Source organism: Salvelinus namaycush, chromosome 21 (assembly GCF_016432855.1).
Source record: "Salvelinus namaycush isolate Seneca chromosome 21, SaNama_1.0, whole genome shotgun sequence".
NCBI classification, from domain to species: domain Eukaryota; kingdom Metazoa; phylum Chordata; class Actinopteri; order Salmoniformes; family Salmonidae; genus Salvelinus; species Salvelinus namaycush.
In genome coordinates this window covers 9698661-9712952 of record NC_052327.1, presented here as the reverse complement: position 1 = coordinate 9712952, position 14292 = coordinate 9698661, and the positions used below count along the sequence as shown (strand labels likewise).

The 14292-nt window shown below is 41.7% G+C and overlaps 1 protein-coding gene across 1 annotated transcript in view; it reads right to left on the bottom strand.

The window, feature by feature from the left end:
- Nucleotides 1-1507: 1507 nt before the first annotated feature.
- The window catches only part of LOC120066608 (AP-3 complex subunit beta-2), a 99036-nt gene continuing 86251 nt past the window's right edge, over nt 1508-14292 (bottom strand). Inside the window, exons 21-28 of the mRNA XM_039018032.1 lie at nt 12618-12789; nt 10565-10652; nt 10080-10192; nt 5521-5749; nt 5140-5224; nt 4711-4808; nt 2449-2587; nt 1508-2167 (exon numbers count right to left, since the gene is read on the bottom strand). Of these exons, the coding sequence (XP_038873960.1) occupies nt 2017-2167; nt 2449-2587; nt 4711-4808; nt 5140-5224; nt 5521-5749; nt 10080-10192; nt 10565-10652; nt 12618-12789 (1075 nt within the window). The 3' untranslated portion in view covers nt 1508-2016. The remainder of the gene's footprint in view (nt 2168-2448; nt 2588-4710; nt 4809-5139; nt 5225-5520; nt 5750-10079; nt 10193-10564; nt 10653-12617; nt 12790-14292) is intronic.

The window sequence follows — 14292 nt, the reverse complement described above, 5'->3', positions numbered from 1 at the left end:
AAGAGAAAGCGAGTGTGCATTAAAATAACAATACCCTTTAAAGGATTGCTCCATCCACTATTATCTTAAATTCATTGCAAAGTTTTCATTTTGAGATAAAGGTTTAACCTTTTAAAGTTATATATAGCTTTGTATTTTAGGGGAGGAAATAATAGACCACTGCCACGTTTAACAGTACTTTTCATAAGGTATGTGGTCAATGGTATGAGTTAAGCAAATTATGTCCTCAAATTGTCTGCATACCAGTAGTAAAATGAATTTGAAATTACATGTAAATTCAACTTAAATTCTCCTTTGTTCTTTGACTGTGTCATGACTCTACAAACCAGTGAATTAAGTTCACAAGCTTGAAAGATTTACCAGTGCGATACTGAACAAATAAAACAATTCAAATTTCAAGGAGTAAAAAACTGCTGTCATTTTCCCTTTTCTTTCACTCTTCAACTTTCTATGATAACTGTTATTGATGCTTGCTGTATTGAACTCCTTTGGTGAGACGATACAATTACATGTTCCTATGGCAAAAAAAATCTAAACAAATAAATAAATAACTTCACTTATATCATGAAGGCAGCTCGCAGATATGCAGCTGGGTTATATCATATCAGGTGTCTCCCCTATACAGAGCAAGGCCCTTTACCTAGCGCCCAAAACAGCATAGCACAGTTTCCTTAGGATCGCATTTCCATTTCCGTAGGTCTCATTATGACAACATCAGTGGGTTTATAGCATGCTAGAAACCACCTTTAATTATAGCATGGTTAACCTATACTGGAAATACAGTAAGTATATGCAAAAGTCAATGGAAAGGCAGAAAAACACAGACAGCTGCTGATTACAGAACAGTTTGCCTTGGGCCATGAGGATTTAATATTGTCATGTTTGGAAATCATTCATACACACAGACACAGACACACACTAACACAGACCTTCATTTTTGTATTAAATATTGCAATGCATACAATCACATTTACTGTATATCATTTTCATCTGCAGGAGTCCCACTCAATAACATCTATTCTATGTGTATGACATTTAGCGGGCCAGGCGGTAGAGATTGAGAATAGAGAACCACACTATTCAAAGGGGGACTTCATTGAACATTCAGCAGACCAAAGTAAATTGAGGAGCGACCACTTTTTCCTTGATGATATACCCTGTTACTGTACCTAAGTAATGTTGGTAATGGTGTAATGGTACCACGCTACATTTAAAAAAGGCATGGTGTTTTCTACATAGTACATTTGCGCTTGGCTGAAACAAGTATAGCAAGAGTATAGGTGAGGACTCGCAGTCTTTCGTTCAGACAACAATGTACTGTACATCATGAGCCATTCGTAGATATGGCTAAAGAGAGCATGTCAAACCTTTACAGCAGTCATGACAAATGATAAGGAGGATTTTAGGTTAGGATAAAAATCCCACCGGGCACTGACCTCAGTTCAATGTCTAGTTTTGATTAAAACATTTTTGAGTTAACGTGAATTCAATGTGAAATCAACAAACAAATGTAGGTTAAAAGTTGGGTGAAAAAAATAACAAAATTCCCTTACGTTGATTACTTTTTGCAAATCCAATCAGTTTTCCATGTTGATTCAACGCCGTCACAGATTTTATTTGATCAGTGGGATGATTCTTAATGACTTATTGTCTTTACAAATCGTGTACAGTAATGCCTTTCTGTAATTTGTTATGACAGTTCGTAGGAAGTGATTTTAAAAGTCAAAGTGGGGCCTATTATTTCCCCCAGATTTGCGTCTCTCGTATAAGTAAAAAATCATCATAATTTGTTTGAAACCTGCATTACATGCAGAATATCAATTGAGCGATGGATCAAACCTGTCTTCTACATATTCTTATCAGACTACCAGTATCTTAAGGAAGAGAAAGAGGACCCTAAGTATGGGGGTATTTGGAATGGGAGTGGATGAATGTGTGGTTGTATGTATGTGAGTGAGCAAAGGGAGACAGAACCGAGCTGTAGGAGAGGAAGGAAATTGCTGGGGTCAGGGGTCATCACTGGGTGAGGGCCTGAAGGATGTCCTTGACCAGCATCGTGCCAATCACCATTTTCTCACAGTTGACCGTCAGCTGGGCGGCCCCATCCTCTTTGGTGACCACACTGACCAGTACAAGGCTGCCACTGGTCACCGTCTTCCCAGCGAACCTGTGAATCGGAAACGGGGGAGGAGGAACAGGAGGGCTAAGTTCAAAGATCAAAGAGCAGAAGTAAAGATGAAGTTGAATAGTTGAATCAATATTATGACACAAAACAGCAATATTCTTTCATGATTTCATAACTTCCTATTTGACACATTCCCCTACTATCTCCCCTGTCTAATAAAACATGCAACATACTAATTCAATAAATAAAAAAATCTATATCAATATGTATTCTGGCGACATCTGCCAACTTTGACAACTTTTCCAAACGCTCGCCACCCTCACCTGCACTCCTTGTCTGAGCCACAGGGCACTCGGCTGAGGTTGGCGGCAGCGGTAACCCTCTGAACGACAGCGTGCTCGCCCTGACACTTCTCCTCCAGGGTCAGCTTCTCTGTGATCTCATTCATGCCCATCAACTGACCTGAGGACAGTACAAAATACCAGCGGTCAAAAGACGAGTGGTCAAGGAGTCTGCATCAGCATCTCAATTCATCTTCCCGCGATTCCTTGCATCCTATCTCCTCGGCTCCTTCCCCTCCGTATTGGAGGAGACGGTCCAAGGCCCCTCGCCTCAGACTTTCTTCTCCAATACCTTTTTAGGGATGCAAGGAAAGAGGATGTGAGGAATCTAGGAAAGATGAATTACAGGTTCCAGCTTGAGTGAGATTGAACATGTGTTTGAAGAAGGTCAATTGAATTTTTGTTTTTATGAATGCTCATTGTCACCAGACTCCTTCAAAATAGGAGACTGTCCCGTGAATACATAACATTTTAACCAAACCTCCTTGTGTAATATCTCATACTATATGGAGGCATTTGTGTCCATATACCATTTGATACTACAACAATCTAAAATCCATACAACTCTATAGGGTCTACTACCATAAAAGGGTTGGGTTTTACACAATTCTCTTAGGACTACACTAACTATATAATGCCTTAGGATTAAAAGACTAGAGATATGAGCCATTACATAAGCATGGGGCTTAATGTGAAAAACTAATCTCGCAAGGCAGTGACACTTTCCTAAGAATAAGAAAGTAATCTGATATTTGCCAAAAACAGGAGTTTGAGGGGAATAACCTGCATGTGGATTACTTTATTTATCAGGTTGCAGGTCTATAACTCATATTTCTATCCTGCTTGTCTACTTGTCACAAACTAATTTTCTCATATATCACTGTCAAACTTCCATGAACATAGAAAAGGCTCCCTGAAAGAGATTGAAATGTTCCCTCTTCGTTCTGTGACGTCTTAGTTATATATAGCTGAATTCAGCAAACTTCTGCACAAACTTCCTCCACACTAAATCTAGAATACAATGACCATTAACTTGAAATGTATTATAAAACACCATTATATGCATTAAATGGAAGCAGCATGCTATACTGTCCTCTCACCACTCAGACAAAGTTAAGTTAGCTATACTTCTCTAAAACATCTGAATGTGGTGAATGTGGCCTACAGTATGCATTAGTTACAGCCCATGTGTCTTACAGCCCGTATAACACAATCAATGCTGTGAAAGAAGAGCGTAATGGTTTCAAATGCAGTGCCTTTTAAAAAATTGGACATCCTCTTTGCGCATTCCCGGAACTACAGTATTCCAGTGCTAAGACATTGATTTGGGATTAGTGGATCTAAGTGGAGCATTCCCAGTCATTCCCAGTGGAGCTACAGTACATGTTAGAGGCTGGGATGCAGGTTAGGTTATGTTAGGTCAGTTGTGTCTGCCATTGAAGTGAACTGGAGATACATAGTGCAAATAGTCATTGGCACCCAGGCATTAGATATCGCTGTGGGGGGTATAGGAGGGAACAGCTTGAAGCAAGGGGGGAGATGTTGAGGGGAAGGATGGGGAGGAGAGGTTGAGTCTCGTATGGGGGGGTAGGTTGTTAAGGCAGGTGGCACATAGACAGCTGACGAGAACAAGTTCTATCAAAGGAAACTTACCTAGACTTTGTAATAGCGTCTCTATTGGGGCCAGTATCAAGAGGGAAGAACGGAGGATATGACACGTTTAAACACACAATATGGTTGGATTTGAGTTGAAAACCTTGCCCAGTGTTAGTGATTATGCTCCAAGGGTGACCATTGCTATTAAACCAAGTTAGAATGAATACCAAGGTTTCCTGGTGGATGTGGATTTGATCAAGTCAGAGGTGATAGTGCGGTAGTAGTCACATGCCATTGTTAGGGTTAGTTTGTGTAGTGACTGGTGGAAACTGCCAGTCACTGGCATTATTGACAAAAAATAAATATACTATGATTTGCCTCAGAAATGTATTAATTCTTGAGTGTTCTTTTGGATACCAACTCAAAACAACACCCAGAGAGGCAAAGACATCTCAAAACATACTGCATCAATTCAGGGATTTTACTATTACAAAACTATAAAGTTGTATTACTCTTTGTTGACACTAGCATTGTTTCTTTAGCTCAGCCAAAATGGGGCCCATATCAAATGTGTTTGAGGTGGTTTCGTTGTCACTTTGATGTTTTTGTTCAATTGTTTGATTTCCATGCAGTGGTTCCTGTGCTCACCTTGCTCCTTTTTGAACTCATTTTCTGTCATAAAGATTGGCATCATCAGCTCTCCAACCGGTGGCTGGATCGACACAAAGAACTTCCTGGTGTGAGTGCTGCAAAGGAACAATAAAACATGACATGATTCACTTATAGGAGAATAGAGCAATAGGACTGTGCGGTGATTAGGGTCGCAAACTTCCGGAAACTTTCCCAGGAATTCTCTGGTTTTCCAGAACTCCCAATAAGATTCCCGGAATCAGGAGGGAATAAGTAGGTAGGGAATCCTACAACTCGGAATCTTCCAACCAGGATTTCTGAAAAACCCAGGAACTTTGTGAAAGTTTCCAGAATTTTGGAACACTAGTTTGATACTTGATTGGCCATATGGGGGATGGGGGGGTGGGGGCTCTCCCTACAGCCATCAGGGAGCAGGCTCTTTCTTACCAGAGCTGGAAGTTGGCCGCCTGTGTGGAATCACAGAAATCGATGCCCATCACCACGCTAAGAGTCTCACCCGCAGGTAACACCTCTGAAAACAACACAAGATACTAGGTAAAAGAGACAGTGCACTAACTAGCCCAAAACAATGACAAACAGCTACCAAGATAGATCACTGAATGACTGAGGTGTAATTCTAATTTAAACTGACCCCGTTGCAAAACTTAACCCAACAAAGAACCATTTCTTTCAATGAGCTTTTCCAAAAAGTCTTCTTCAGATAAAAAAGGGTTCCATGTAGAACCCTACCGGTCCTCAAAGGATCCTTTTAGAACCCCTTTTTCAAAACTATTAAAAGAGGAATTCTGTTGTGAAATGTTGACTGACCGATCTCAGGGAACTCTTTGATCCTCATGCCTGACTGCAACTTGGTGTCCTCCATGTGCAGGCTCTTGGCCTCGGAGGTGGCGCTGTTGATGAACTGGATTTTGACTGCCACCATGTGTGGGTCGGGGCTGAACGGCTGGCGGCTGAAGCAGTACTCCACTGACAGGCCCTCGCCGGTGATACGGTGGAGCAGCTCATAGGTCTTCAGGTTGCCGGATGGGACGATGGTCTGTGGTACGGAAACAGGTAGGGGGTTGAGTAAAAACTGCATGTTCAGCCAACCAGGCGCAAACACCTGGACACCTCATGATCTGTTGATGTAAGGGCTATAGTGTTGGGTTGACATTCGCTGGACCCAGTTTAGAATCCCGGTTGGGGTTACTGTAGTAGGATGGCCCTTGTGGGTATCCGTACCTACAGTATGTATGACATGCGCAGACTAGGCTAGTAAACATGCTGAAGCAAGAACCTCGTTGTTGTACCTCCTTATTTTAGATGATACTACATTGTGTCAGAAGTGGTTTTAATAATCACATAAACGTGAAGGACTTACCAAGTAAATCATAGATTCAGTATCTGTATGACGTGTGAAATGCTTGATAATGTATGTGATATCAACACAGAGGTATATTTTCTGGGTGATATAAATATTGACTGGCTTTCATCAAGCAGCCCACTCAAGAAAAAGCTTCAAACTGTAACCAGTGCCTGCAATCTGGTTCAGGTTATCAGTCAACCTACCAGGGTAGTTACAAACAGCACATGAATGAAATCATCAATATGTATTGATTACATCTTTACTAATGCTGCAGAAACTCTACTCCACATCAAGTAACTCATGCAAGCAGTAAAATTAGATTAAAAAAACAGACAAAAAAAACATTATGGAACAGCGGGGACTGTGAAGCAACACAAACATAGGCACAGACACATACATATACATATACACACACACACACGATAATATACGTACACATGGATTTTGTACTGTATATATGTGGTAGTGTTGGAGTAGGCGCCTGAGGGCATACAGTCTGTGAATGTATTGTAATGTTTTTAAAATTGTATAAACTGCCTTAATTTTGCTGGACCCCAGGAAGAGCAGCCCCAGGAAGAGCAGCCTTGGCAGCAGCTAATGGGGATCCATGATAAAAACAAATACAAATACAAAGCAAATGCATGAGGTCTCAGAGGAGGAACAGCAGCTACAGCAGGACAGCATCTTTCTGGGACAAGTAAGGAGAAAACAATGCTGGCTGTTACTCAGATATTAAACTCAATGGGGAGGTTGTGTCATTTAAACCAGACACAGGGGCAGCAGTGACAGCAATCCCCACAAGACTGCATAGTTATAGTAGAAATGGCCCTTTGCTCTCTACAAACAAAAAACTGTAAGATATTACCAGTGGTAGGGCAGTTGGTGAGTAAACTGGAGAGTAAAGACAAAAGTGCCATCCAACCTGTCTTCGTCATTCCCTCTCTGGCCAGACCGTTGCTATGGCTGCCAGAAATTGAACTGGATTACCCAAGGGAGATTTTCCAAAAGACATTCCCAAAAGTGTTTTCTGGCCTAGGAAGGTGACTACAAAATCCACCTGAAAGAGGATGCGGTACCCTATGCCCCCCCCCCCCCCCCCCCCCCCCCCGTGTGCTTATCCCTTTATTGGCCAAAGTAAAGGAAGAGTTGGTGAGGATGGAAGAAATTGGGGCTGTGTCTAAAATAGAGTCCCACTGATAGGTGTGTAGGGATGATGGTGGTCCCAAAAGCCAATGGGGACTTGAATGAGGCTCTCTGCTGAGAGAGACACATCAGTGGAGCAGTAGCTGGCTCAGTTGGATGGCTCACAAATCTGATGCCCGCTCAGGACTGTTTTAACGTTTTGCCATTTGGAATCGCTTCCGGTCCTGAGCATTTCCAAAGACACATGTTCCAATTGCTGGATGGGCTGAGTGGCATCATAGTCCACGTCGACGACGTGCTCATGTGTGGACGGGACAGAGCAGAACATGATGAAAGGCTCATAGCATTTCTGACCAGACTCCAGGAGACTAGCCTGACACTCATTGAAAAATGCATCTTTGCACAGTCATAGGTCTTGTTCTTGGGACACAAAATCAGTGCAGCTGGAATAGAGCCGGGCCCGGAGAAAATCAGCATCATCACAGATGTGCCCATCCCCCAGAATGCGGCTGAAGTCAGGACCTTCTTCGGCATTGCCACATATTTCGGTATGTTCCTCCCACAGTTTTCAGATACAATCAAACCCCTGAGAGACTTACTAGCCAAAGAGAATGACTGGTCATGGGGTCACATGCAACAGGTGGCATTTGACAAGATCAAAGGAGACCTGCTGTCACAGAGAGTGTTGGCCCAGTACCGTCCCCAAGCTATGACAAAGGTGTCAGCAGATGCATCATCCTTTGGGCTAGGGGCGGTCCTCACACAGATGCGGGACAACATGGAGTGGCGTCCAATAGCATACATCTCACAAAGCTTATCCGACACGGAGCAAAGGTATGCACAAGTGGAGAAGGAGGCGTTTGCTATCACATGGGCATGTGAAAGGCTCAGCCAATACCTTATTGACCTGCAGTTTTCAGCAGAGACTGACCACAAACCACTGTTGGCTCTGTTAGGGACAAAAGCACTGGACGACTTGCTTCCCAGAGTTCTGCGCTTCCGCCTCAGATTGCTGAGGTTCACCTACAAGATGGTGTATGTGCCAGGGAAGGCACTGATCACAGCAGATGCACTCCCCAGGGCCCCAATTAAACGTCCATTAACAGAGGAGGAGCAATGTCTGGAGGGTGACGTACAGGTGTCCATTAATGCAGTAAGAGACAGTCTACCTGCATCTCAGACCAAACTGCAGCAGATTGCAGAGGAGCAACAGCGAGACCCCATCTGCCGACAGATAGTACAGCAGTGCAAAATGGGATGGCCCTTGCAGGAGGAACTGCCTCAGCTGCTGAAGCCCTATTGGGTGCACCAAAGTGACTTCCACTATAATGGAGACCTTCTCATGAAAGGACAACGAATAGGTATCTCAGAGACTCTACAACCGGAAATTCTAGAGAGTGCATGAGGGACACATGGGGATAACCAAATGCAGACAGAGGGCTCAACAGTCGGTGTGGTGGCTGGGTCTGAGTGAGGTGTGTGCACAATGTCAACCTTGTCATCCTGAACCAATGATGGCAACGGAGCTGCCAAAACAGCCATGGCAAAAGGTAGGGGCAGATAAGTTCTTATGGAAAAAAGACACCCATTACCACATCAGCTGGTGTTATCAATGTACTAAAGTCCATTTTTTCTGGGCAAGGGGTCGCTGAGGTCCTGGTTACAGATAACACTCCCCAGTTCTCCGCAAGCTCCTTTTTTGCTTTTGCTGTATAATATGAACTTCACACGTGACCAAAAGCCCCTACCATGCACAGAGCAACGGTGAGGTAGAGAGAGCTGTGAAAACAGTCAAAGGACTGTTGAAAAAGGACAAGGATCCGTACATGGCTCTGTTAGTTTACAGAGTTACACCACTGCATCATGGGCCGCCGCCTGCCGAGCTCCTGATGGGCAGGAGGCTGCGCTCCCTCCCTTGCCTGTCTCGGCGGCTGGGCTTAAACCCCAATGGCCTAACAGGAAGGCCTTCACTGAGAGGGACAAATGGCTGAAAAAAACACAAACTTGAGACTTTAAATCGGAGACACCGTGCTACGGAGAGGCAAGAGCTGACAGAACGTCAACGTGTGTGGATTACAAACTAAAAGACACCAGAAATAGTGCAGAGGAAAGCGGATGCCCCACGCTCCTATGTGGTGGACACAGGCTCTGAGGAGGTACGGATGAACAAAACACACCTCAGAGCTCTTCCAGATCTACCAGGCACACAAGGTTGAGGAGGCCACAGACAACGCACAAAAAGAGGGAGAAGGAGAGAGAATGCTCACAGAGCCACAAGCTCACCCAAAAAGGGATGTGAAGCCACCAGAGTGGCTGAAATACTATGTTACGTGAAGAGAAAACATACTGTTGGGGACCATACCCAGCAAAAAGAGACAGTACCTAAGTTAATGCATAAGTGTTAAAGAGAATAATACTGGTTTCCAAATTGCATTTCATTTATGCTTCAGTGGTTATGAGTGTATAATTACTTTTCATTGGAGAGGGGAAGATGTAGTAGGATGGCCCTTGTGGGTATCTATACCCATGTATGACATGCACAGACTAGGCTAGCAAACATGCTGAAGCTAGACCCTAATTGTTGTGCCTTCTTATTTTAGATGATACTACAGTTACCCCCTAAAATTTTACTGAAAATACTATACATTTAGATGATACTACAGTTACCCCCTAAAATTTTACAGAAAATACTATACGTCTTCAAAAATATTCAGTAAAATTGGCACTCATAAAATGTTATAAAGCTTGGAATGTATGGTACTTAATCTCTCTTTAAATCTACGTACATTATCTTTCTCTATCAATCGACATCTTTATGAAGTGCTTAGGCCCTCGGGGTTAGGGGCTATGGGTAGTTTGTCCTAGAAAGGGTACTCACCGTAGGTGACAGAACGTTGTCGGTCAGGGACAAGCCCTCCAGATCTGTCACTAGGCTGCTGGACAGGAAGTTGTTGAGGGGCGTGACTTGAGACGGAGATGGAGCGGGGTCAACTAGGAAGAGGAAGGAGCACAGCGTTTTCTCAAAGACTGGGGAGCAATCATGTATAGTCTGATGCTGCGCTAATGTAAACAAACAAGCAAATAGCGGCAATTCTGCATCATTGACAATGGTAATTGTGTACTTCTGAAGATGCAATGTTCAGTACCACAGACACGGATATATTTGATTTTAAACATTTGATTTCGAATTTTAAATAATAGGGAATAAATCTGCATATAATTAAAATAGACTTATCCAGTGACATCCATTACCAATCGTTCATCACCCCATTCAAATTCTATGTAGGACCACTTGAGGGGGAAAGTGTAGACTGTCACTGTATTCCTGGTATCGTGGATTTAGTAAAAAGGAGGTGAACTTACAGTCATCAAAATCAAGCAGAGACATTTCTTTCTTTTCTTTCTTGTTCTCTTTTTTGGGTGGTTTGGATGGAGGTTTAGATGCTGTGGTCTGAAAAGAAGAGAAAGAGAAACTAACCCACAAGCAAAAGGAGACCTGCCACCTGAATATAGTGAGGAAAAAACGTAAATAGATATAAACTATATTACCACTTGTGCATGAAAGCAAAGGAATATGTTCATACAGTCCCACCGTGACGCTGGAGCGTTTTGGACTTCTAACCCCTTTTAAACATAGTGTGTTTGAGCAACAGACTTCTGTTGAACCATTGGATTAATCTCGCTCTTCTGCATCCATTGAAACCAATCACTAGTCTGTGTGATTAACTTGGGCTGAGCTAGGGCAGTGTTTGTGAGACAAGGGCGGATCCCAAAGGGGCCTGGGGGCGATTCTTCTCACAAAAACGTCTCTAAAGCCAGAATGGTTTGAGCGGAGACTCTGTCGTACACGTACATGTAATCGTGCATGTTTTGCATGCATTGTTTGCTCTATGATGCTCACAAGCCATACAACAGTTTTTTGAAGGTAAGGAGTTTTTCTACATTGAAGATCATAGGAAATGCCAGGACATACTGTCTATAATAGTGTAATAAGCTCAGATAGTTGCTGTCACAAATTCCAAACTTCACATTTGCCACTGACCAGTTGGATATTAGTTTCCCAATGAGCAAACATAAAATCAATTTTATCAGGTTTTTACTTGGCAGACCTTTTTTATTTTTTTTACATTTGTCAATAAAACTCATGAATGTAACTGTTTATGTCAAATTGTAAAACACTTCATTGTGAGGCTAAATATAAGGGTTAGACATGCAGATAAATGAAAGTAGTGCCTAGGGCAACTCCACGACTTTTCAGCCTCATTTTCATTATGTCCAGCACAATCCCAGTGTCAATATATGTGAAAATGGCGAATTTCGACGTTTTGAAGAAAATAAATTGTTAACAAGTTCATCAAAACTTAAAACATTTTAAAAACAGTGATTTTCAAACACTGATATTTGAGGGGAGCAAGAAAATACCCTCCCTTCTTGGGCTAGAAACTCATTTTAATTTTTTTATTTTTTTTATTCATAATACAAAAATCAACTTACATTGCTACATCATGGTCTAGAAAGTCATTGCAGGTTTTGATCCTACCTTGTGAAGTCACAGAGAAGCATTTCTATTTTAACCATGGATCATAGAAACACTGTTTTCACATATGTAGACACTGGTTGGTGGTGGAGATTATGAATATGAGGTTGAAAAGTGGCAGAATTGCCCTTTAAGTTTATTAGTTTACTGTATCCATTGGGATACATGTTGACATCAAATAATATCTATGTGCTTTATGCCAACCATCAGATAATGCCAATGTAGAATGTGTGTGTTACGTTTTTCCTTTATGAAGTCTTATAAATTGAAAAATTATTTTTACAGCTTATTAGCGTACACCTAATATGTTCCCCCTGTTGACGATGCTCATTATATATTAAGGTTGAACCAAAAGATTACATGTAACAAAAATGAAATGAAATGATTATGTGAAATTGAATGAAACAATAATATATGTTGATGCTAATATGATGTACAATATTCCATTATGTTTCTATATGATAACAATAGTGTAATATATTTAATATGCCATATACTATTTTTTAACAGTTTGACAAATTTATTTTAATTAACTTAATCATTATGACACACCCCTCACTATTGTCATTGGTTACACTAATTGCACTGTGTGTCTGTCTACATAACCTGGTTCAAAGTATTTATGATATTACCCTGAGGAAGGCACAGTGATGCCGAAACGTTGGTAAATACCCATTACATTGCTGGGAGTTTATACATGGAGTGTGCAACTTTCTTTATTTTGATAGTCCATGGGAAATTTTGACATCAAAGAATATCTATGTGCTTTATGCCAACCATCAGATAATGCCAATTTAGAATGTGTGTGTTACGTCTCTCACTGTGTTTGTGTGTGCGTCTGTAGTACGTGTATTTTCGAATCTCTCTATCTTTACCCACCTTCTTTTTCTTCTTGGTCTCCTCCTCTGACTCCTCTTCTGACTCCTCCTCCTCTGACTCGCTGCTCTCTGATTCACTATCGCCGTTCTCCTCGGATTCTGACTCTGTGCTACCAATCCGCGGTTTGCTCTTCTTCTCGCTCTTCTTCTCATCCTCTCCACTGCTCTGCTCACTGTGATGCAATGGTCAACAAGTATCAAAGGTTTAATGAAGGAATTTCACATCTTTAGAGCTCATGTCATAGCATTGCATTTCCTAGTGCTCTGCTACAGATTTTGACTACATTCCCTGGGTTACACACTTGGTAGACATATCAGATTGAATATGAATTAATAGGTAAAGGGAAAAAAATTTACAATTTCAACTTTTGACTGGAAATCCTCTTTAATCATTATCCAGGTCATGTATAATTGAGATTAGGGCCAACAATGAATTGTCAATGGCTGATATTAAAGATGCGTTATAAACGTTTTGTATAATTTTAGCCAATAGTTTTCAAAGTAGCGCACACGAGCCAAAACGTGTCCCCGAAAATTGTGTACATCATCACATCATTGTTCTCGAGCCTCTGTAGAGTGTGAGAAGAGAAGAAGAAAAAAGATGTTGGGCTCATTGGACAATACTGTGCTGACCTGATCCCACCTCCCACTTTAATCTTGCAACCTCATTGGACATCATTCCACCTGCCAATCAACATTGTTTATCAGCTTCGGTTGTCACGCATGGTCTCATCAGATTAGTATGGCAAACCAGCAAGCGAATGTGATAATGTAATTTTATACAACGGAAAATGTATACTTATGTTTGCATCAAATGTCCTACTCCTTGAAAGTCAGGTATCAATTATATCATATGCCTACGTGATGAATGATGATCGCTGGCAATTAACAGCTGTAGTGTTGCCTACATTGGATTGCCCCATATCATAGAATATGTGTGTGAAAGTTTATAAAGACAAAAAGTGGACACATTAAATTATTTGATTTGGATGGACGGTTGAGACAACATAAAGGGGAATCTGGTAATGAATGTTATAGCTGTTGAACAAGTTGAGACTAAATTACTTGTTGTTACCTTAGATAGTAAACTGTCACGGTTAAAACATATCGATTCAATGGTTGTAAAGATGGGGAGAGGTCTGCCCGTAATTAATAGATGCTCTTTTTTCATGACACCGCATTCCAAAAAGCAAGTCCTGCAGACTCTAGTTTTGTCTGCTCTTGATTATTGTCCAGTCGTGTGGTCGAGTGCTGCAAGGAAAGACCTAGTTAAGCTGCAGCTGACCCAGAACAGAGCGGTACGTCTTGCTCTTCATTGTAATCAGAGGGCTGATATAAATACTATGCATGCCAGTCTCTCTTGGTTAAGAGTTGAGGAGAGACTGACTGCATCACTTCTTTTTATAAATTGTTTGCATAGTCAACTTACACACACTTACCCCACCAGACATGCCACCAGGGGTCTTTTCACAGTCCCCAAATCCAGAACAAATTCAAAAAAGCATACAGTACTATATAGGGTCATTATTTCATGGAACTCCCTTCCATCTCATATTGCTCAAATGAACAGCGAACCTGGTTAAAAAAAACTGACAAAGCAACACCTCACGGCACAAAACCTCTCCCTTATTTGACCTAGATAGTTTGTGTGTATGGATTGATATGTAGGCTACATG